General features: G+C 41.5%; 2 protein-coding genes across 3 annotated transcripts in view; both read left to right on the top strand.

The window, feature by feature from the left end:
* Positions 1 to 20,771, top strand: part of cd226 (CD226 molecule) — a 63,755-nt gene extending 42,984 nt beyond the window's left edge. For both annotated transcript variants that reach the window (XM_051929284.1, XM_028803401.2), the window contains 4 exons: positions 5,497 to 5,835; positions 10,759 to 10,855; positions 16,327 to 16,381; positions 20,253 to 20,771. In XM_051929284.1, the coding sequence (XP_051785244.1) occupies positions 5,497 to 5,835; positions 10,759 to 10,855; positions 16,327 to 16,381; positions 20,253 to 20,390 (629 nt within the window). In that variant the 3' untranslated portion in view covers positions 20,391 to 20,771. The remainder of the gene's footprint in view (positions 1 to 5,496; positions 5,836 to 10,758; positions 10,856 to 16,326; positions 16,382 to 20,252) is intronic.
* Positions 1 to 21,705, top strand: part of LOC114653862 (protein disulfide-isomerase TMX3-like) — a 1,157,775-nt gene that overhangs the window by 36,117 nt on the left and 1,099,953 nt on the right. The gene's annotated exons all lie outside the window — the stretch shown is intronic.

Genomic DNA, 21,705 nt, shown 5'->3' with positions numbered 1-21,705 from the left:
CTTTACTGGGTTGTGTGGTTCCTCATAGAACTATTTCTTCACAAATCACCATTTTATTCTAGGAAGGGTTCTTTGCATATGAAATTGGTTCTTTGTGATTTGAAAAACTTCGTAATATCCTCACAGTTGGCGCAGTGGTAGTGCTGCTGCTTTGCAGTAAGAAGACTGTGGAAGATTGTGGGTTCGCTTCCCGGTTCCTCCCTGTGTGGATAGTGCTTTGAGTACTGAGAAAAGCGCTATATAAATGTAATGAATTAATTATTATTATTAATATCTGGAAAAAAATATATATCTCACCCTGCCCGGGGTTTGTTTCCTGCCTTATGCCCAGTGTTGGCTGGGATTGGCTCCAGCAGACCCCTGTGACCCTGTAGTTAGGATATAGCGGGTTGGATAATGGATGGATGGATGGAAAATATATATCTTTCATCTAAGGTGGGCTACCTAACAGACTGAGAAAATCTGAACTTAGCCTGTGTTGTTGTGTGCAGCAAATGTCCTTTTGAATTCAGGACGCATTGGTAATTCACACGTCTCTTACCATCTGTTCATGGCTATTTACTGTAAGGAGCCTGTTACAGGTCTAAATAAATAACGGTCTCTAGAACCTTCATATGGATGGATCTTTTGGAGAACCAAAAATGATTCCCCTATGGTGTTGCTCTGAAAAACACTCTGGCACCTTTACTTTTAAGAGTTTATTTCCATATATAGGATATTGGATCATCCCGTATTATGTTACATAGAGAAATACATGACACTTCATTCCAGGCCAGGGCAACCTTGAGGGACAGCATACTAGAATGAAGTCATTCTGCTGAAAGCAGTTAGCCAAAAGTCAACATAACTAAAAAGGTCATTAGACTAAAAGTGTTACATAAAGATTTTCTGCTACAACATACAAAGCTTTCTGAAAACAACAACAATTTATTTCTTGCATAGCCCAAAATCACACAAGGAATGCCTCAATGGGATTTAACAGGCCCTGTTTTTTTTGACAGCCCCCAAGCCTTAAATCTCTAAGAAAGCAAGAAAAACCTCCCAAAAAAAAACCTTGTAGGAAAAAAATGGAATGGAAGACGTCTTCAGAGATGGAACCCCCCCCATACCCCCACAATGGGTGCAACACACAAAACAAAATACAAGTAACCTTCCTAACAGAGCTAGATGGCCGGTCTATCATGGCCACCTCAGAAATAAAATATGACAATACAAATGTGGTTAAAATTTAATTTATGTAAATAATCACCCCGAAGAACCAGGCAGGAGGAAGCTTGTCATCCATTTTTATTTCTTTTCATGAAAAGGGAGATCCGTGCAGCTAACGAAATAGCAGAAGGCATGGTCCATGAACAAAGGCAAAACCGAACCATCTCCGACCGGCTGGCTCGAGCTATTATACAGGCAGATGCCGTCGCGATCGCGGAGCCTCGTTGTCGTGACAGGGTCAGCAGCCCCAACTGTTCATTAGTAAGGAAGCTGTGAGCCAGTGGGTACAGACGTGCATGAAAGAGATCCGGAAGATGTATTCTCTGCAACAGAGGATTGGAATAGTGGAGGCGTATGCGTCTACCGGTTCTTTTAAGGAAACGCGGGACATTTTTGCCCAGAAGTTTTCTGGCGTAAACCTACCAGCAAAGAGCAGTATTCATGAGTTGGTGAAGAAGTGGCGTAAGACTGGGTCAGTTGCAAACTGCAAAAAGAATCGGGCCCTGTCCGTTCATACACCTGCGGTTGTAGCAGATATTCAGGAACAGATGGCCAGAAGTCCTAGGAAATCGACATGTAAATTGGCACAACAAGTGAATGTTTCACACAGGTCTTATCAACATGTGTTGCACTCACTACAAATGAAACCGTACAGAATGACTTGTGTCCAAGAACTGAAGGACGACAACAAGGAAATACATGTATTTTATTGCACATGGTTTCTATAGACAATTGCAGTTGGATTTTTGTATTGCATATCTTTCATTTCATGTATGGGCGTACGAGAAACATACGTCGACGTTGAAGTCGGAGATGTTTCGGTGTTTCGTGCACCACCCAGTAGAACGACACCAAGACTGTTGAAAAGGAGTCAGTCACGCCAGACACAGTCAGAGTCCTGGAGACCTCGGCCAACAAGCCGCCTCCCCCATTGGCCATTCTACAGCTGACTCAGTGCTGGGCCAGCCAATCAGATGAAAGGACCCTTCTACCCAATGATCGAAGATTCACTTTGTCGTGATGGTTATTGTGGGTGGATTGAGGTACCAAAATATCAAATGTTATCCATTTAAAGTTGAGTTTACAACAAATTAGAGTGTGCAGAACGTGATGGGGTCTGACTGCTTTCAGAATCCACTGGGTGTTCAGGCTGGCAGTAACAAAACATAGCTGAAGGTTTGTAACTGAAACCATAAGGATGCTGTGCAAACAAATCCATTTATTTTATTGAGTAAATTAAACAGCATTTAATCACTAAAGACAGACTCCAAGGTTTGTTTTAGTTGTTGAGGTTGTGCCTTGTTGGAAGTTTCCCCGGGACGCCCACAGTTCAGTGATATTTTATCAGGTCCAGTACTGTTTCTCAAGTATTCTGACATGAATTTTTAGAAGATGAAGGACTTGTTCAAAAAAATCTGGACGGAAATATTGTAAACTATTAAAAATTCCCAGTATGACTGCTTCTTTAATATCTTCTTTCTTGGGAGTTTGTTTTTTTCTTGTCTTCTTAGGGAGTCAAGGCGGGAGGGCTGTCAAAAAGAGCAGGGCCTGTTAAAGCCCATTGAGGTCTTCCTTGTGTGATTTTGGGCTATACAGTGATCCCTCGCTATATCGCGCTTCGCCTTTCGCGGCTTCACTCCATCGCGGATTTTATATGTAAGCATATTTAAATATATATCGCGGATTTTTCACTGCTTCGTGGGTTTCTGCGGACAATGGGTCTTTTAATTTCTGGTACATGCTTCCTCAGTTGGTTTGCCCAGTTGATTTCATACAAGGGACGCTATTGGCAGATGGCTGAGAAGCTACCCAACTTACTTTCTCTCTCTCTCTCTCTTGCACTGACGTAGGGGGGTGTGAGCAGGGGGGCTGTTCACACACCTAGACGATAGGGACGTTGCTACCTTCTGTGTGCAGCTGCTTCCTAAAGGACATGCTGCACGGTGCTTCGCATACTTAAAAGCTCAAAGGGCACGTATTGATTTTTGATTGTTTGTTTTTCTCTCTCTCTCTCTCTCCCTGCTCCTGACGGAGGGGGTGTGAGCTGCCGCCTTCAACAGCTTTGTACCGGCGGTGCTTCGCATACTTAAAAGCCAAACAGCCCTATTGATTTGTTTGGTTTTCTCTCACTTTCTGACATTCAGTGCTCCTGACGCGCACTCCTTTGAAGAGGAAGATATGTTTGCATTCTTTTAATTGTGAGACAGAACTGTCATCTCTGTCTTGTCATGGAGCACAGTTTAAACGTTTGAAAAAGAGACAAATGTTTGTTTGCAGTGTTTGAATAACGTTCCTGTCTCTCTACAACCTCCTGTGTTTCTGCGCAAATCTGTGACCCAAGCATGACAATATAAAAATAACCATATAAACATATGGTTTCTACTTCGCGGATTTTCTTATTTCGCGGGTGGCTCTGGAACGCAACCCCCGCGATGGAGGAGGGATTACTGTACAGGAAATTATTATATTTTGTTTAAGATAGTAAATGTGAATTTCTATGGTTTTCAAAATATTTTTAATGATGAATGTCGACCCCCCTGTGGGCAGGGCCTTCTTAACAGATTCATAGGCCCCCGGGCAAGTAGTGTGCTAGGGTCCCTGTTTAATTGGAAAACAGAAATATACATAGGTATCAAAAACATTGTGGGACCCTTGCTTCTGGAGCCCCAAGCCAGTGCCCATTGTGCCCGTACGTTAAGACAGCCCTGTCTGTGGGTTCTGCACCCACGGATCAAACATTAAAAGAAAAATTCCAGAAAGTTCCAAAAAGCAAAACCTGAATTTGTTGGGCACCAAACATTACAATGAATTCACATGAATGAAGTGATGTGTTGGCACACCCTGCTCCTGCTGTAGCCTCCTGACATTTCACAGATCCTCAGTCTCTCTCCAGCACTCATTGTTTGAGCATCGTCTGCATCACGTCTCGTTTTTTCGCTTGTGTGCGTGGCTGATTAATTTAATGTTCAAGCATTGAGAGATGAGGTTCTAAATGTTTTCTGTTAGGAAGCCTTGTGCTTGATGTCGCCTGCTCTCGCTTGTGCTGGAAGGGGCAATGCTGTTGATGGAAAACGATTTCGGCAGTTTCCTTTTATGTTTGCTTTTTAGGTGAGCTAAACTCTTTCATAAATCTTGTTCTCTTTATCCAGTTTTCTAAAAGTGTTTGCTGTTGATTTTTATTTGTCTGTGCTTTAATAAGTAGCACTTTAGTAATTATTTGATGTTTTAAGCAGCAGCGCCGTAGATACGAAGGAAATGCAAAACAGTTTCCGAATCTCCACTGATTCTGGCTTTTTCTGTTTGCTCTTTAGCCTCTTGAGCCTAATTGAAACATTAAATAATTAAGTTTAAAGGGGATTTGAAAGGGTGATCTGCGGTTTGACCAGAAGAGACATAGTTACACAACACAGAGTACGCCATCTGGAATTTACACACATGTGAGCTCGCCTTTAAATTACGGTAGATACCAGGAATCGATGGACCCCTGTAAAAGGGGGGTTACATGTGCACCCTTTGTTTCTGTGGAAAAATTTCTTCCTCGTTCCTCTGAATTGCTTCATTTCTTTCCTTAAATGGCACCCAAACAGAAATGAAAAGTGAAGTGAGTGAACCAACAGAAGACCAGCTAAGTGAGGACCTCAAACTCCAACCAATTTCACTCCAACCAGTTGCCTAATTAGGCGCCGATTCTTGTTGTTGATTAAACCCGTTCTTTAATTCCGTGGCTTGTCGCTGCTCTCATTTGTGCAATAGCAGACATTTCTGAAATTGTTGATTTTCTCTTTTCTAAGAGCACTGGTAAAATGTTTTGTGGACCTGAGCAGATCAGCATTCCTGAGACCTTCATCTTCCTTTATTTTCAGATATCGTATGATGGACACCAGTTGTTTTGGCTCATTTTGTATCTCATTATTGTTTGGCTGCTAATTAAGGATAAAGAAACAATTAAGGGGTCTGAGTCTTCAGGAGCAGGTCAATTAAAATGAATTGAAAAGAAGTTAATTAGCAGCAAAAACAGGTCACCCATTAAGAAAAGGGTTAGAATGAAAACCTGCAGCCACGGTAGGTCCTCCAGGAGTGGAGTTGGCGACCCTTGATTTAAAGTATATGTAAGGATGTGTGTACGTTCTATGGAAACGCTACTCCATTTTATCAAGGGGACTTGCACATTTTGGTATCCACGTGGAATCCTGGAGCCAATCCTACGCGGATACAGACAACCAACTACATTTTAAATAAGCATTTGACTGAAACTTATTATGTTTGTTTATCTGTTTTTATTTTCAGATGCTTTGAAAACACATAATCCTGATTTAAATATTGAAATTAAGGAAGCAAATGACTTTTTGCTGAAATGCAACTATAATTTGAAAGGAACCATCTACAGCGTGGTTATTCAAAAACTTGGAGACGGCTTTAAGGACAACGTAGCCTCTTGCAGCTTTGCACATCGGCCACTTGTTGGTGCAGATTACATAGAAAGAAGCATATTAAACTGCACCGACTTTCTACAAGTCAGCCTGCTGCTCAAAAATGTCACCGTTGATGATGAAGGTCTGTATCGCTGCCATTTCACCATGAAAGAAGAAAACAGAACAACAACAGTTTCCTTGACAGTAATAAAAGGTAAGGATATAATGAAATATTTAAAGGAAAAGCTGTTGTACTAAGGCACAATGAAGGGCATTAATGTTTTGCCATGTTCGGGCCACCATGTGGTGGCTTCATGTATGACTCTGGCTTATTCTAATAACCACATGATACATACAGGGCCTTCAAAAGGTATTCAGTTCCCTTCACTTTTTTCAGTTATAAGTGTGTTGCAGCCTTGTTCTAAAATAATTTGAAATCATTTCTGACACATCAAGCAGAATTCAGTGATGTTTGACACCCAGAATGACAAGGTGAACTGAAACTGAAATATCCCATTGACGCAAGTACAGTGGACCCTTGACTTACGAACTCAATTCGTTCGCGAGTTCTGGTTGTAACTCAAGTTGGTTGTAAGTCAAGACTATTTTTCCCATAAGAAATAATGGAAATGCCCTTAATGTGTTCCAAACCACCCACAGCAGCACTTACTTAACTTTTTTGAATAGAAAAGGGTTGTATAATGTGCATAATTTACCAAAAACACCAATACTTTTTTCTAATGTACTAATCAAAAAGTTATAAAAAGTGCCTAGCCTACCAGAAACAACAATTTCATACTGTACTCACCATTTAAGTTGACATCTTTGGCTTGCAGGAAGGAAGGAGTAGGAGAATGAAATGGAAGGTGGTTATTGTTTGGAAGGAGTTTCCTTATACAGATCTTTTCTTTGTAAAATTGTCGAGATGGTGGATTTCGACATGCTGTAATATTAGCAACATCTGTCACATGAACGCCACTCTCATATTTCCACACAATTTCCTTCTTCGTTTCGATTGTGAACGCTTTCTTTACCTTCGTTACCTTCGCTTCCTTACTTAGCAATTATCGAAATAAATTATATAAAGTACTGCACTGACTGAAATTTCGTCCACAAACACATGTATCTGGGCTTCGACTGATGCTTACAAACGCTCTCGGCTGTTTGTTTACAATCGCACAAGCGGATACACTTGACCACATTCGGGTCGTACCGCAAGATGTTGGTCGTAATTCAAAACAAAAATTTTGGTCGTAAAGCAAGTTGTTCGCATGTCAGGCCAGTCATATATCAAGGGTCGACTGTATTCAGACCCTTTGCTATGGCACTTGACATTTGGCTCAGGTGCATCCCAAGCTATTGATCATTACTGAGATGTTTCTACACCTTGTTCAGTGTCCACCTGTGGCCTACTCAGTTGATGCACACCTGTCTAGAGAAGGTCCCACAACTGAGCAAAAACCAAATCATTGGGTGAAAAGAACTGCTGGCCGAGCTTAGAGACAGGATTGTGTCAAGGCACAGATCTCGGGAAGGTTACCAAGAAATTAATGCAGTATTGAAGGTTTCCAAGCAAACATTTGCCATTATAATTCTTACCGTATATACTCGAGTATAAGCCGACCCGAATATAAGCCGAGGTGCCTAATTTTACCTACAAAAACTGGAAAAACGTATTGACTCAAGTATAAGCCTAGGGTGGGAAATGCAGCAGCTACTGGTAAGTTTCAATAATCAAAATAAATACCAATAAAATTACCGTACATTAATTGAAGCATTAGTAGGTTAAATGTTTTTGAGTATTTATTTCAATGAAAAACAGTAAACTAGCTCTGTAAGTGGAGAAGAGGGTCAACAAAGATAATATGATATCTCTCTCACTCGCTCTCTCTCTCTCACACCCGTGTGTGTGTCTCTCTCTCTCTCTCTCGCGGGCGAGCGTGTGTCTCTCGTGCATGTGTGTCTCTCTGTTGGTCATGTGTGTGTCTCTCTCGCGTGTGTCTCTTTCTCTCTCGTGCGCGCGCGTGCGTGCGTGCGTGTGTCTGTCTCTCTCTCGCGCGTGTCTCTTTCGCGGGCGCGTGTGTGTGTATCTCTCTCTCTCACATGTGTGTCTCTCTCTCTCGCGCTCTCACACTCCAGCATTCTGGTTGGTGGGGGCAGCGGGACCTGACTCGAATATAAGCCGACGGTGATGTTTTTCAGCACATTTTGGGTGCTGAAAAACTCGCCTTATATTCGAGTATATACGGTAATTGGAAGATGTTTTGGAATAACCACAACTCTTCTTAGAGCAAGCCTCTCTGCTTAACTAAGCAATCATGGGTGGTAACACAAGAACCCAACTGTCATTCTGGCTGATCTCCAGCAAACCTGTGTGGAGATGGGAGAAGCTTCCAGAAGGATAAGCATCACAGCAGCATACCACTGATCTGGTCTTTGCTTCAGCTTTGTGTGTCCCAACACTACACTGAATCCATGCAAATGAAGGAGGGTTCCACTCAGTAAAAGACACGTGAAAGCCCACTTGGAGTTTGAAAAAAGGCATGTAAAGGATTCTCTAATCAGATGAAATCAAGATTAGTGACATGCCTGGAAGAAACTAAGTGCCGCTCATCACCTGTGCAATACCATAACAACTGTAAAGCATGATGGCAGCGTCATGCCTTAGGGAACTGAAAGGCTAGACAGGGCTGAGGAAAAACTGAATGGAGCAAAGTATGGAGATATCCTTCATGAAAACCTGCTCCAGAATGGCAGGACCTTTCAACAGGACAATGACCCTAAGCACAAAGCAAAGAAAATGCAGAAGTGGCTTAAGGTCAACTCTGTGAATGTTCTTGAGTGGCAAAGTCAGAGCCCAGATCTGATCCCAGTCGAACAACTCTGGAGAGCCCTGAAAATAAAAGTCCACCAATGGTTTCCATCCATCCTGACAGAGCTTAAGAGGATCTTCAAAGAGAATTGAGGAACAATCCATAAATCCAGATGTGTTAAGCTTGTGGCTTCAAACCCAGGAAGACTCCAGGCTGTAATCACTGTCAAAAGAGCTTCAACAAAGTACTGAAGAAGAAAACAGAACAACAATTTCCTTGACTGTAATAAAGGGTAAGGATATAATGAAATATTTAAAGGAAAAGCGGCTGAACTAAGTAAAGTAAAGGATCTGGATACTCGTGTCAATAGGATTTATCAGTTTTTTATCTACTATATAATAAAACACAAAGGACTGTTTATGTTTGCTGTCCTTTGGAGCATTTTGATTGGTCAGTTTGGCTTTGGTATGATTGGTCACTTAAATTTGGTGAAATGATCGAAAGAGGAAGTGTGAGTGTGGAACACATGTGTGACAGGTGTCTGGTCACACTTACAGGTAATCTAACTTAGTCACCATTAAAATATCCGACTACGCCACCCAGTTTTGTTAAGGGACTGGGAACTCTTGAAATTTACCAATAATAGCACACAGGTTTCTTTAAATTGGGCGGTGAGTAAACACACAATGAGAGACACAACAGTAATTTCAGAAAAAAGCAACAGTAAGTTCTATTACACGTCAATATAAAGTACATTTAAAAGATAAATGAACATAACAAAATCTAAACATATCAGGAATTAATTTCCTTTTTTTAAAAGGAAAACACACAGTCCACACTCTAAAAGTCCATTAAAAACAAGAATTGGAGGATACAACCCTTAGTGGTGCAGAGTCCAGTTTGCGCACTGTGTTACCCCAACTTTTAATTGTTCAGCTGTCCCCGGATGCAATCTGTTCACCGGACACTCGTTTCCCAACAGAAGTTTTGTCAAATCATTGAATCCCTGTCAGCGTCTCTTCGTCGTTCCTTTTTTTTCCACTCTGTGCTCCTTGTGTTGCTGTGACCTAGGCACGCCTCATTTCTCATCTGCCAGCTTTGCTTGGTCCTTTCATGTGTCTCCCCTCTCTCACTGGACCCACAACTGGCGTCTCCTTGTGGAGCTGTCTCTTCCTCCCTGGAAGTAAGTGTTGCCGACCTTGTGCCTCACGTCATGCCAGCCAGGTACCCTCGACTGCCTGTGAGCCCCTGTGCTCTGTCCAAGTGTCTTGGCAGAGTTCTCAGTAGACCGTCCCTCTCCTGCCCAGGAGTTTAAATCTCCTTTAGTCCCTGCCATTGTCAGTCCTGGACAATCAGTTTAATCAATGGCACATCTAAATTTCCTGGGTTTAACAATTAATGAAAACACAAGTTAACAAAATGTATTGTTACAAACCAATAATGAGTACAGATCTGCTGATTAGAAACCAATATTGTGAAACATGTTAATTTCAGGTAAATACAGACATCCTCCAAGGAAGCAGCAGTTCTGTTATCACAACTTGGTATTGTTTGTAATCTCAACCAGCCAAAGTGACTCCTTTGCAATACGGCAAATACCAACATCCTGCAGACAGCCTTTTAACTTCTCACCCCCCAGTCCCAACAATGGGTGCCTAATGGAACCACCCAGTGCACAAAAAAATGTCCCCCTCTGACACATGAGGAGGAGTAAAGACGTAGGAGGCATGCGGAGAGTCGCCTTCAAAGAAGAGAAGTATAAAAGGGGGCAGGAGGTGAGTAAGACGCTTCAGAATAACAGGGTTTGAGAAAAAGATTTAATGGGAATGCGTTCAGAGAGGGACCAGTGGTGAAGAGAGGTTCAAACACACTCAAATACAGAGCAAACGTGCTGAAGGTACTCCTAGGGCAAGGGATATCAATTTATTCTACTGTCCATCTTCGACAGTTAGCATTGCTAGTCACCTTGTCATTTACCTTATGGGTAAAAAATTCATTTAAATGATTTTAGCACAAGGCTGCAGCCTAACAATGAATTGTGAATTTCCCATTGGGATTAATAAAGTATCTATCTATCTATCTATCTATCTATCTATCTATCTATCTATCTATCTATCTATCTATCTATCTATCTATCTATCTATCTATCTATCTATCTATCTATCTATCTATCTATCTATCTATCTATCTATCTATCTAACAAAAAATAAAAGAGGTGCAGGGGTCTGAATACTTTCCGAGTTCAATGTTTTTCTTTGCCGGTTGCTCATAGATTTCGAATTTCAGTCTAAAGTAAAAATAACAAATGTTTTGTCCAATTTCAGAAAAAGACGATCTTATCAAAACATTATCCATTTATATTGGAGCAGGCTTGGGGTTTCTTATTGCAGTTTTAATTACGACAGTGATATGTCTGAAGAGGTACGTACCGATCTGTGTTATGTTATGTTAAAATGGTTTTCATTTTGTGGAGGTGTGTTATTGTTTCTTTTAATTTGCTGTATTTAAAAAGGAGGAAAAAACTTGCAAAAAAAAACAAACAAACAATATCACGATGTAAAATGGTTACAGTACCTAGTACAGTGTTAGGTAAATTAGTAATGACAATGTAATATTAAAATACAAATCTGCATTTTTTGAAAGGTAAATATTGATTAGGCCAAAAATGCATTCATTAATTTGTCCAATTTGTTAAATCACATGTTCAGTTTACGGCTATTTGAGGATGGAACCCAACTTGTGAGCACTGGGTGTAAGGTGGCAGCACTCCATGAATGGGCCGTCACTTGAGTGCACAGCTCACCTACGCCCTGCATCCACACACATCCGCCATGTTAGCAGTTCATCTTGACAGCAGCTCCATTAGCCCTGTGAGGGAAAAGTGAAATTTGAAAAGAAATTAAATACAGTGAACTCCAAAAGTATGCAAACCCCTTCACTTTCTGCACAATTTATTTTGTTGCAGTTTTTATTATAAATGGATAAATTTGTCATTTCTGCCCATCAGTCTATGCTCAATAACCCATAATGACACAGTGAAAAGATGTCTTCAGATAGGTCTGCCAATTTATTAAAAATCAAATGCTGAAATGTCTCATTCATGTAAATATTTCGACCCTTAATACGATACTTGGTGGAAGCTCTTTTGGAAGCAACTCCACTTTGAGTCTCCTAGAGGAAGTCTCTACCTGCTTTGACAGACGAGAGGAGCCCATTCATTCCATTTCTTGCTCATTTGTTTAACGAATCGCTCAGCTGTCCCAAACTCTGATCCAGACTCTTCTGAAAGATTGTCAAGGTTCCTGCTTCAACTCTGTGGCTTGTTAGGTTGTTTCAGATTCCCACAACTCTTTGTGTAAAGTTGTGCTTCCTGGCTTCTAGTCTTGCCGAACCAGACATACCTGTACATACAGTACTGTGCAAAAGTTTTAGGCAGGTGTGAAAAAATGCTGTAAACAAAGAATGCTTTCAAAAATGGAAGTGTTAATCATTTATTTTCATCAATCAACAAAATGCAGTGAATGAACAAAAGAGAAATCTAAATCAAATCAATATTTGGTGTGACCATCCTTTGCCTTCAAAACAGCATCAATTCTTCTAGGTACACTTGCACAGGTTTTTGAAGGAACTCGGCTGGTAGGTTGTTCCAAACATCTTGAAGAACCAACCACAGATCTTCTGTGGATGTAGGCTTCCTCACATCCTTCTGTCTCTTCATGTAATCCCAGACACACTCGGTGATGTTGAGATCAGGGCTCTGTGGGGCCATACCATCACTTCCAGGACTTCTTGTTTTTCTTTACACTGAAGATAGTTCTTAATGACTTTGGCTGTATGTTGGGGGTCATTGTCCTGCTGCAGAATAAATTTCGGGCCAATCATACACCTCCCTGATGGTATTGCATGATGGATAAGTATCTGCCTGTATTTCTCAGCATTGAGAACACCATTAATCCTGACCAAATCTCCAACTCCATTTGCAGAAATGCAGCCCCAAACATTCAAGGAACCTCCACCATGCTTCACTGTTACCTGCAGACACTCGTTATTGTACCGCTCTCAGGCCCTTCGACGAACAAACTGCCTTTTGCTACAGCCAAATATTTCAAATTTTGACTCATCAGTCCAGAGCACCTGCTGCCATTTTTCTGCACCCCAGTTCCTATGTTTTCGTGCATACTTGAGTCACTTGGCCTTGTTTCCACGTCAGAGGTATGGCTTTTTGGTTGCAACTCTTCCATGAAGACCACTTCTGGCCAGACTTCTCCGGACAGTAGATGGGTGTACCTGGGTCCCACTGGTTTCTGCCAGTTCTGAGCTGATGGCACTGCTGGACATCTTCCGATTTCGAAGTGTAATAAGCTTGATGTGTCTTTCATCTGCTGCACTAAGTTTCCTTGGCCGACCACTGTGTCTATGATCCTCAACGTTGTCCGTTCCTTTGTGCTTCTTCAAAAAAGCTTGAAACCCCAGTCTGCTTTGAAATCTTTGTCTGGGAGAGACCTTGCTGATGCAGTATATCTATCTTGTGTCTTGTTGCTGTGCTCAATCTTGCCATGACATGAAATTGTCTTCCACAACCTCACCTTGGCAGCAGAGTTTGGCTGTTCCTCACCCAGTTTTAAGCCTCCTACACAGCTGTTTCTGTTTCAGTTAATGACTGTGTTTCAACCTACGTGTGACATTGATGATCATTAGTACCAGTTTGGTATAATTGGTTGAGCAGACACCTGACTAGAATCCTACAAAATCCCTGACTTTGTGCAAGTGGACCTATAAGAATTGATGCTGGTTTGAAGGCAAAAGGTAGTAACACCAAATATTGATTTGATTTAGATTTTTCTTTTGTTCGCTCACTTTGCATTTTGTAAATTGATAACAATAAACAATCATTATTTATATTTCTGAAAGCATTCTTTGTTTACAGCATTTTTTCACACCTGCCTAATACTTTTGCACAGTACTGTATGTTTAGAGACAACCATGTATGAGTTGTGCTTAAAACTGTGTGGGAACAATTAGACAACTCACTGCGTGTTGCATTTCTAAACCAATCCAATGCCTCATGAAGGCAGAGCTCAAAGCAGGGTTGCTGATTTTGAACTGCAAAGATCAGTGGTGCTCGCATTAACCTGGTCCGGCAGACAGCAAGCTACTTATTACGATGATCCATCTACAGTCAAAAAGACAACTAAAAATTCCCCTGTTAAACATACAAATGTGTGTCACATTGTGCAGTGAACACATTACATGTGTTAAAAATAAGCATAACCTGTTGCAAGGGAACAACCTTTTTGTTACATCAGGTCATACATTGGTGTTCAAAGATATCAATGGACTGGCAATCAAAGATGAATATGACATCGCAGGTGCTGTGTGTGCTCTCTTGTTCAGCATTACAATGATAGTGTCACAGTTGATGTAAGATTGAAAGAATTGACAGCTATGTTTGTGAAAATATGAATTGCAAAATATGCATTCGGAATAAACGCTGTGTCAGACTCCATCAAAAAGATTGCCATTAAGAGAAATGATAAAGACAAACCCCAGGAGGTGCTGATTTCAGTACTCAAAACAAGCGATTCAACAAATCTGCCTAACATCACCAATAGATGCACAGACAAGGCTGCACAGCATCCACCTTCTGACTGCATGTATAAACAAATAACTAAAGTGAGGTAATATTACCGCCTAACCTTGAAATGATTTTCTAAACTCTTACTTGTTGATATTATGCCATATTTTGATGCAGCACTCAGAATGAGAAAAAGATATCGTATATAGCAGTTCGGATATAGCAGGTTGGATAATGGATGGATGGATGGATGGATATTAATCAAATAACTGAAAAAGAGCACACAATACAACCAAAACCGCATATGTAAAGGCCCTTCTCAGATCCCAGTGATAATAAATTACAACACAGCACAGCAGAACAGTCCAGTATACCAGGGGAAGTTGATAATGGATGAATGAAAGAAACACCTTGTGAACAGATCTTAAAAAAGAATGTAAAGTTTTGTCCTACCAGTTCCTGATGCAGCATGAGGTGATTGGCATCCACCTTCTGACTGCATGTATAAACAAATAACTAAAGTGAGGTAATATTACCGCCTAACCTTGAAATGATTTTCTAAACTCTTACTTGTTAATATTATGCCATATAGTGATGCAGCACCCAGAATGACAAAAAGATATCGTAGCAGGCAGAAACACTTCTCAAATGCATAGAGGCCCCGTAGCTGCAGTGGTATATGTGTGTGTTTGTCTCTTCTATTGCCGCACTCATTGCAACGTGCAAGTTAAACATTAAACATCAGTTAACTTGTGCTACTGAGCTCCTGAAATGATAACAGCAATTTAAACTTTTTATTTTCTCTCAGCGTTAAGTCTTCTGTTCAGTTTCATTTGATCTATCTCTGACACTGCGGCAGTTTAAAATGCATGGACTTGAGGAGTTGGGGGCGAGTGTTTTAGGATGAAGCTTGATGGTCTTTACCTTTGCAGTGGTGGATTTCTCCAATGTTTACTACAATATTTTTACCAGGTTGTCCCCAAGTGGGTATTCTCATTTGAGTCCATTTGTTGCTCGTTTGTTTAGCTAAGAGCTCAGCTGTCATCATCCGTGATGACGCTAAGATTTACACCATCCAAAGATGGTGATTTGTTTATTTTCTAGACCCAGGAACACACCCAGCCTTGACCTGGCATGTACACATTCACATACAGAGACATAATAAATAATAAATAATAATAAATATTTTAATCAAATAAGGGCGGCATGGTGGCGCAGTGGGTAGCGCTGGTTCGCTTCCCGGCTCCTCCCTGCGTGGAGTTTGCATGTCCTCCCCGTGTCTTTGTGGGTTTCCTCTGGGCACTCTGGTTTCCTCCCACAGTCCAACGACATGCAGGTTAGGTGCATTGGCGATTCTAAATTTTCCCTAGTGTGTACTTGGTGTGTGGGTGAGTGTGTGTGTGTGTGTGTGTGTGTGTGCGCCCTGCGGTGGGCTGGCGCTCTGCCTGGGGTTTGTTTCCTGCCTTGCGCCCTGTGTTGGCTGGGATTGGCTCCAGCAGACCCCTGTGACCCTGTAGTTTGGATATAGCAGATTGGATAATGGAATGATGGATGGATGGATATTAATCAAATAACTGAAAAAGAGCACACAATACAACCAAAACCGCATATGTAAAGGCCCTCCTCAGATCCCAGTGATAATAAATTACAACACAGCACAGCAGAACAGTCCAGTATACCAGGGGAAGTTGATAATGGATGAATGAAAGAAACACCTTGTGAACAGATCTTCAAAAAGAATGTAAAGTTTTGTCCTACCAGTTCCTGATGCAGCATGAGGTGATTGGGAGACGTATCCAATCAAGATAAACTCACACAGACAAGCACATACAGGACAGCACGTACTGTCCATCCAGATAGAAACTGTAATTCAACTGAGTGTGAGAGGCGTATGAACAATCAAACGAACGATCGTGATTCCCAAAGGGCCTCCTGCCTGCTCAGTCTTCTTCCCAGCAGTCCCTGCACCCTCCAAAGCTGCCCAATAGCATTTTACTGCTTGGGCCATTGGGAGATGTAGTAACATTTTAAGTAGTGTTGCTACAACTTTTTAAAGATTTTCAAGATTTCTACTTCAACTCCATGTCTTGGTGGTTTGCTCCCGATTCCCACAACTCTTTATGTAAATAAGATTTTCTTGTCTGAAGACAACCATGAGTGAAGTTTACTTAAAAGTGGGTGGGTGCAATTAGACGGCTTGAAGGTGGCACTCAAAGTAAGAATCACGTCTGGCCCTGTGAGACTACCTGGCTTCAGACCTAAATATTATTTCCCTTAATTATTCAATTATATAAGCATGTTGTTACTGTCTTTTTAGGAAGAAAAAGAAGAGAATGAGAAAACGAGCCAAACATCCTCCGGCAAGAAGAAGGGTATGTGTCTGGGAACAATGCACTCATTTTATAAAATGTTAGTGTTGCTCATCCTTCCCGCTGCGAGTTGCACAAGAAGGTTTGCCTGTAGGATTGTCTTGCGTTGTCTGACAGGTAGCAGTTGGGAGATGTCAGAATGAGGAGCACCGGTGGTTTCTAATGTGCGCAGCAAAGTGAAATTTGGTAGATTATATGCGCACCCCATCAGGGTCACAAAGACAAAGCCTGTGCAGATCACAGCTTAGCCTTCAGTGCTTCTCTGTGGAACATGGAAGCTTCAAAAATGGGTCTGAATCAAAATCAAAGGTGAATGAGGAGGCTGTGAGTTGGTTAAATTATTTTTTTTATTAAACAGTTAGCTTTAGGCAAAAAATAAATAAATAAACCATGCAGATTTGATATTACTGCATTGATGTTCCTGTCTTAGGAGATCCCAGGATGTGAGTCTTTACCTTATACACTATATGGCCAAAGGTTTGTGGACACCTGACCACTTGAGGTTGTTTGACATCCATTTCCAAAACCATGGGCATTAATATGGAGTTGGCTTCCTCTATGTGGTTCTGACAGCTTTCACTCTTATGGGAAGGGTTTCCACCAGATTTTGGAGAGTGTCTGTGGGAAGTTCTGCCCATCCAGCCAAAACAGCATGTGTGAGGTTAGGTACTGTTGTGGGATGAGAAGACCAGGCTCACAATTAGTGTTCCAAAAGGTGTTCAATAGAGTTGAGGTCAAAACTCTGTGCAGGAGTTCCTCCAGGACTTTATGGACCTAGCTTTGAGCACAGGGCACAGTCATGCTGGAACACAAAAGGGCTGCTTCGAGTATGTTGGCACAAGGTTGGAAGTGCGCAATCATCTAAAATGACTTTGTATGTTGTAGCATTAACAGTGCCCTTCACTGGAAGCAAGGGGCCTAGGACAAACCCTGACAAAGAGCCCAGACCATTATAAACCCTCCACCAAATTTCACAGTAGGCACTGTGCAGTCTAGAAGATCTGCAGATTCGTCCATCAGACTTCTAGGTAGTGTGAATCATCACTCCATGTTTCCACTGCTCCCGAGTCCAATGGTGTGGTGCTTTACACCACTCCAACTGACGCTTGGTATTGCATATAGTGGTCTTAGGCTTGTGTGCAGCTGCTCGGCCATAGTAATCCATTTTGTGACGCTCTCAACACACAGTTCACGTGCTGACATTGCTTCCAGATGCATTTTAGATCTCAGTTGTGAGTGATGCCAGAGAAGATAGGTGATTTTTGCACTCTATGTACTCTGTGTGGTCTACCACTTCGTGGCTAAGCTTTTGTTGGTCTTTGACACTAACACTTCACAATAACAACACTTACAATTGATGGGGCAGATCAGGCAGAGCAGAAACTTCACATACTAACTTGTGGTGAAGGTGACATCCTATGACATTTCCAGGGCCACATTTAAAGTCACTGAGCTCTTCAGTACGACCCATTCTGTTACCCCTATGTTTGTCGATGGAGATTATATGGCTGTGTGCTGATTTTATGCACCTGTTAACATTTTTGGTCCTAGATTTCCTGTTTTTATGGGAAAAATTATTTTGTGAGATATTCTACCTTTGGGCTGTCTAGGAAGCTCAAAAATGAAAAAACAAAAAAAATGATCACTATTATTATGCAATAGCTGCCAAATACTTCAAAAGTGGAGCTACTTACTGTGTGGTGCGCACAGTCCAGAAGCGTCAATTTTCATTTCTGTGTTTCAAAGACAGTTTGTTAGTCCCTCAAGTCTGCACTAATAGTAGCACGCCCGGTTCCAACGGCTGCAAACGTACCTGTGCTTTATAAAAATGCCTGCCTATTTATATGCTAGTAATAGGATGTCAGGGCCAAAAGGGCTAGCAATGAAATAGCGGAACTCAGAAATTTGGAGGGATGTCCACATAAGTATGGCCATATGGTTCACTTACCACATGTCATCTACTAAGGTTTCTGCAGTGTTTCAGCCATGTAGTTACTTTGGTGCAGTTACCAAAGTGCCATAAATAATAATTGCCATTTACAGGAAATGCTTTAAAGTTTACATTTACATTTACATAAACTCCCTTATGTGCATCCTGCAAGACGTACTCTGTGGACTTGGCAAAAAGAACAAAAAACGACCACTTGAATCGAAGCCTCAATCTGTCTTCTTCTTCTTCTTTTGGCTGCTCCCGTTAGGGGTTGCCACAGCAGATCATCTTCTTCCATATCTTTCTGTCCTCGTCATCTTGTTCTCTTACACCCATCACCTGCATGTCCTTCCTCACCACATCCATAAACCTTCTCTTTGGCCTTCCACTTTTCCTCTTCCTTGGCAGCTCTCTTCTTAGCATCCTTCTCCCAATATATCCAGCATCTCTCTTCTGCACATGTCCAAACCAGTGCAATCTCGCCTCTCTGACTTTGTCTCCAAACCATCCAACTTGAGTTGACCCTCTAATGTCCTCATTTCTATTCCTATCCATCCTCGTCACACCCAGTGTAAATCTTGGCATCTTTAACTCTGCTACCTCCAGCTCTGTCTCCTGCTTTCTGGTCAGTGCCATCGTCTCCAACCCATATAACATAGCTGGTCTCACTACCGTCCTGTAGACCTTCCCTTTTACTCTTGCTGATACCCGTCTGTCACAAATCACTCCTGGCACTCTTCTCTTCCCATTCCACCCTGCCTGCACTCTCTTTTTCTCCTCTCTTCCACAATCCCCATTACTCTGTACTGTTGATCCCAAGTATTTAAACTCATCCACCTTCGCCAACTCTACTCATTGCATTCTCACCATTTCACTGACCTCCCTCTCATTTACACACATGTATTCTGTCTTGTTCCTACTGACCTTCATTCCTCTCCTCTCTAGAGCAGATCTCCACCTCTCCAGGGTCTCCTCAACCTGCTCTCTACTCTTGCTACAGATCACAATGTCATCAGCACACATCATAGTCCACAGGGACTCCTGTGTAATCTCATCAGTCAACCTGACCATCACCATTGCAAATAAGAAAGGGCTCAGAGCCGATCCCTGATGTAATCCCACCTCCACCTTGAATGCATCCGTCACTCCTACCGCAGACCACAGCACTGTCACACTTCCCTCGTACATATCCTGTACAACTCTTATGTACTTCTCTGCCACTCCCGACTTCCTCATACATCCCTATACTTCTCCATCAACACCTTCAGAGCAAACATCACATCTGTGGTGCTCTTTCTTGGCATGAAACCATACTGCTGCTCACTAATCATCACCTCACTTCTTAACCTAGCTCCCACTACTCTTTCCCATAACTTCATGCTGTGACGGACTTAACTCTTCTGTAACAAAAACTTCTAATGAGTTTTTTTCCTGGACTTGGCAACAGTTAACAAAAGATGTACAGCCACAAACTGATGTTGAACTGCTGAAATTCTCATTAGAGGGGCTTACAGTATCCATCAATGGCTCTTCAAAGTGACTTGTGAATAACCTGATGGCCGTTTCGTGTTTATCTAAGAGCTGCATGTCTACCAGAGTGAGGACGAGGGTTCGACTGCCAGCCAAAGAATAAAGAAGCACATGTTGTCGGAAGGATGTGTCGAAGTGCAGGACTGAACTTTAAACTACCACCAGGGTGGTATCTAAAGAAATGGATATCTTGTCTGAAGAGATGTATAAATGACAAAATCTGAAGTACTTATCTATTAATCATCACATATAAACAGTAAACCGCATATTTGGTGGGTGTTGAATCCACTGGACGCTCTTTGACCTGTATACCCCATTTTTTAAAATTTGCTTTGTCTGCCGTTGTGCTTCTCTTCACCTTAATGCTTCACGGCGAGTGACTAATGCGACTGTGTTTCTTTGTCTCTTTTTCAGCATTATAACAACTATCAACAATCAATGATTCATGACAGAGTGTCAAAACGGCCAAATGATCGTACGCATGAAGATATTTATATTAATTTAAAGAACGTTTCAAATCCAACGAGAAAAAAAAAAACAACATTTGGATGAGCGCTTCTGCTAACTGCCGACCCGGGGATCACTTTGACAGTTTCTGATACTAAAACAATTTTTGCCTACATGGTAAAAAAGACAAAAATTAAAAACTAGAAAAAATATTATACAGGTCACCTTCTTATTTCTATGTCATGTCATTACAAGACTAAAGAAATCCGCAAAACGCTTTTGTTCAGAAGCCAAATACAAAACAAAGAAGCTCAGAATTGCCAGTCACAGAGTACAGAGATATTTCAATGCCTGTCATGCACATTTTACTTTTTTTTTTTGTTATAGTGTTTCCTGATACTGAGACAACATGTACATACAATTGGAGTTTATCTGTAAGAACGTCAATTTTGTCTTCATCTCTGTTTGCAATATTTGTTTGTTTTTTTGTTTTTTTTTTTTACGAGAAATCAATAAAAAAAAATTATAATTGGAAAATTTCAAACTGTCATTGATATACTTGCTGAGTGTTTTAAAAATACAATCAGGCTACAATCAGTTGTATTGTGTTGTAAAAATTTTTGTTGAGTGATTGCACTAAAATGAAATTTGCATACCGAGGTATTTTTTTTAAACTATTGTTTCCTAATTCCTTACCAGCTGTTAGCCCCACTATAATAGCCTCCTATTATTTTTAGCTGACCCCTTACTGTGGTGATAAAGACTCTTCACCTATCATATCTCTCAGGATTAACATAACTCTTTATAACTTAATAGCATCTACTGCTCCCCTGCCCTTTTGCATGTACTAACAGCAAGGTGAACTTCTCTGATCTGTCAGAAATTAGAAAAGAAATGAATGGCGCTGGCACATTTACACTTCAGTGTGTTCTTATAGTTATTTCCGGAGCCGTTCAATCCATTAGGTGACACAGGCAGCCATCTATAGAGGTGAAATCTGAGGGGCGGCATTTATGAAAGTTAAGGGGATGTGTGCTCCACGCACTGAGGGGAAGGGTCATTGAACTCTGAAGATAGTGAGTGGGCACTGGACACCATTTATGAAAGTGAAAGTGTGCACGCGCCATACACCAAAGGGTGCAGACTCCTTAAAGTCCACAGTAAATGCACAAAAGGGTGGTGTTTGTGCTACGGAAGGGGAGAGAGCTTCAGACACTGTGAGAGAGGGTCGTCAAAATCTGATGATACTGAGTGGGCGCTATTACCTGCTGGATGCCATTTATGAAAGTGAAAGTATGCACGCGCCATACACCAAGGGGGTGAACACTCCTTGAAGTCCTTGAATCTACACACAACTGGCACCATTTGTGGTACTGAAGTGGCGATGGAGGGAACCCCCCTCAGGTCATTGAAGTCTTAA

This window comes from Erpetoichthys calabaricus, chromosome 6 (assembly GCF_900747795.2).
Source record: "Erpetoichthys calabaricus chromosome 6, fErpCal1.3, whole genome shotgun sequence".
Lineage (NCBI taxonomy): Eukaryota > Metazoa > Chordata > Cladistia > Polypteriformes > Polypteridae > Erpetoichthys > Erpetoichthys calabaricus.
Note: the sequence above shows the minus strand (reverse complement) of the source record. Positions and strands in the feature narration are given on the sequence as shown.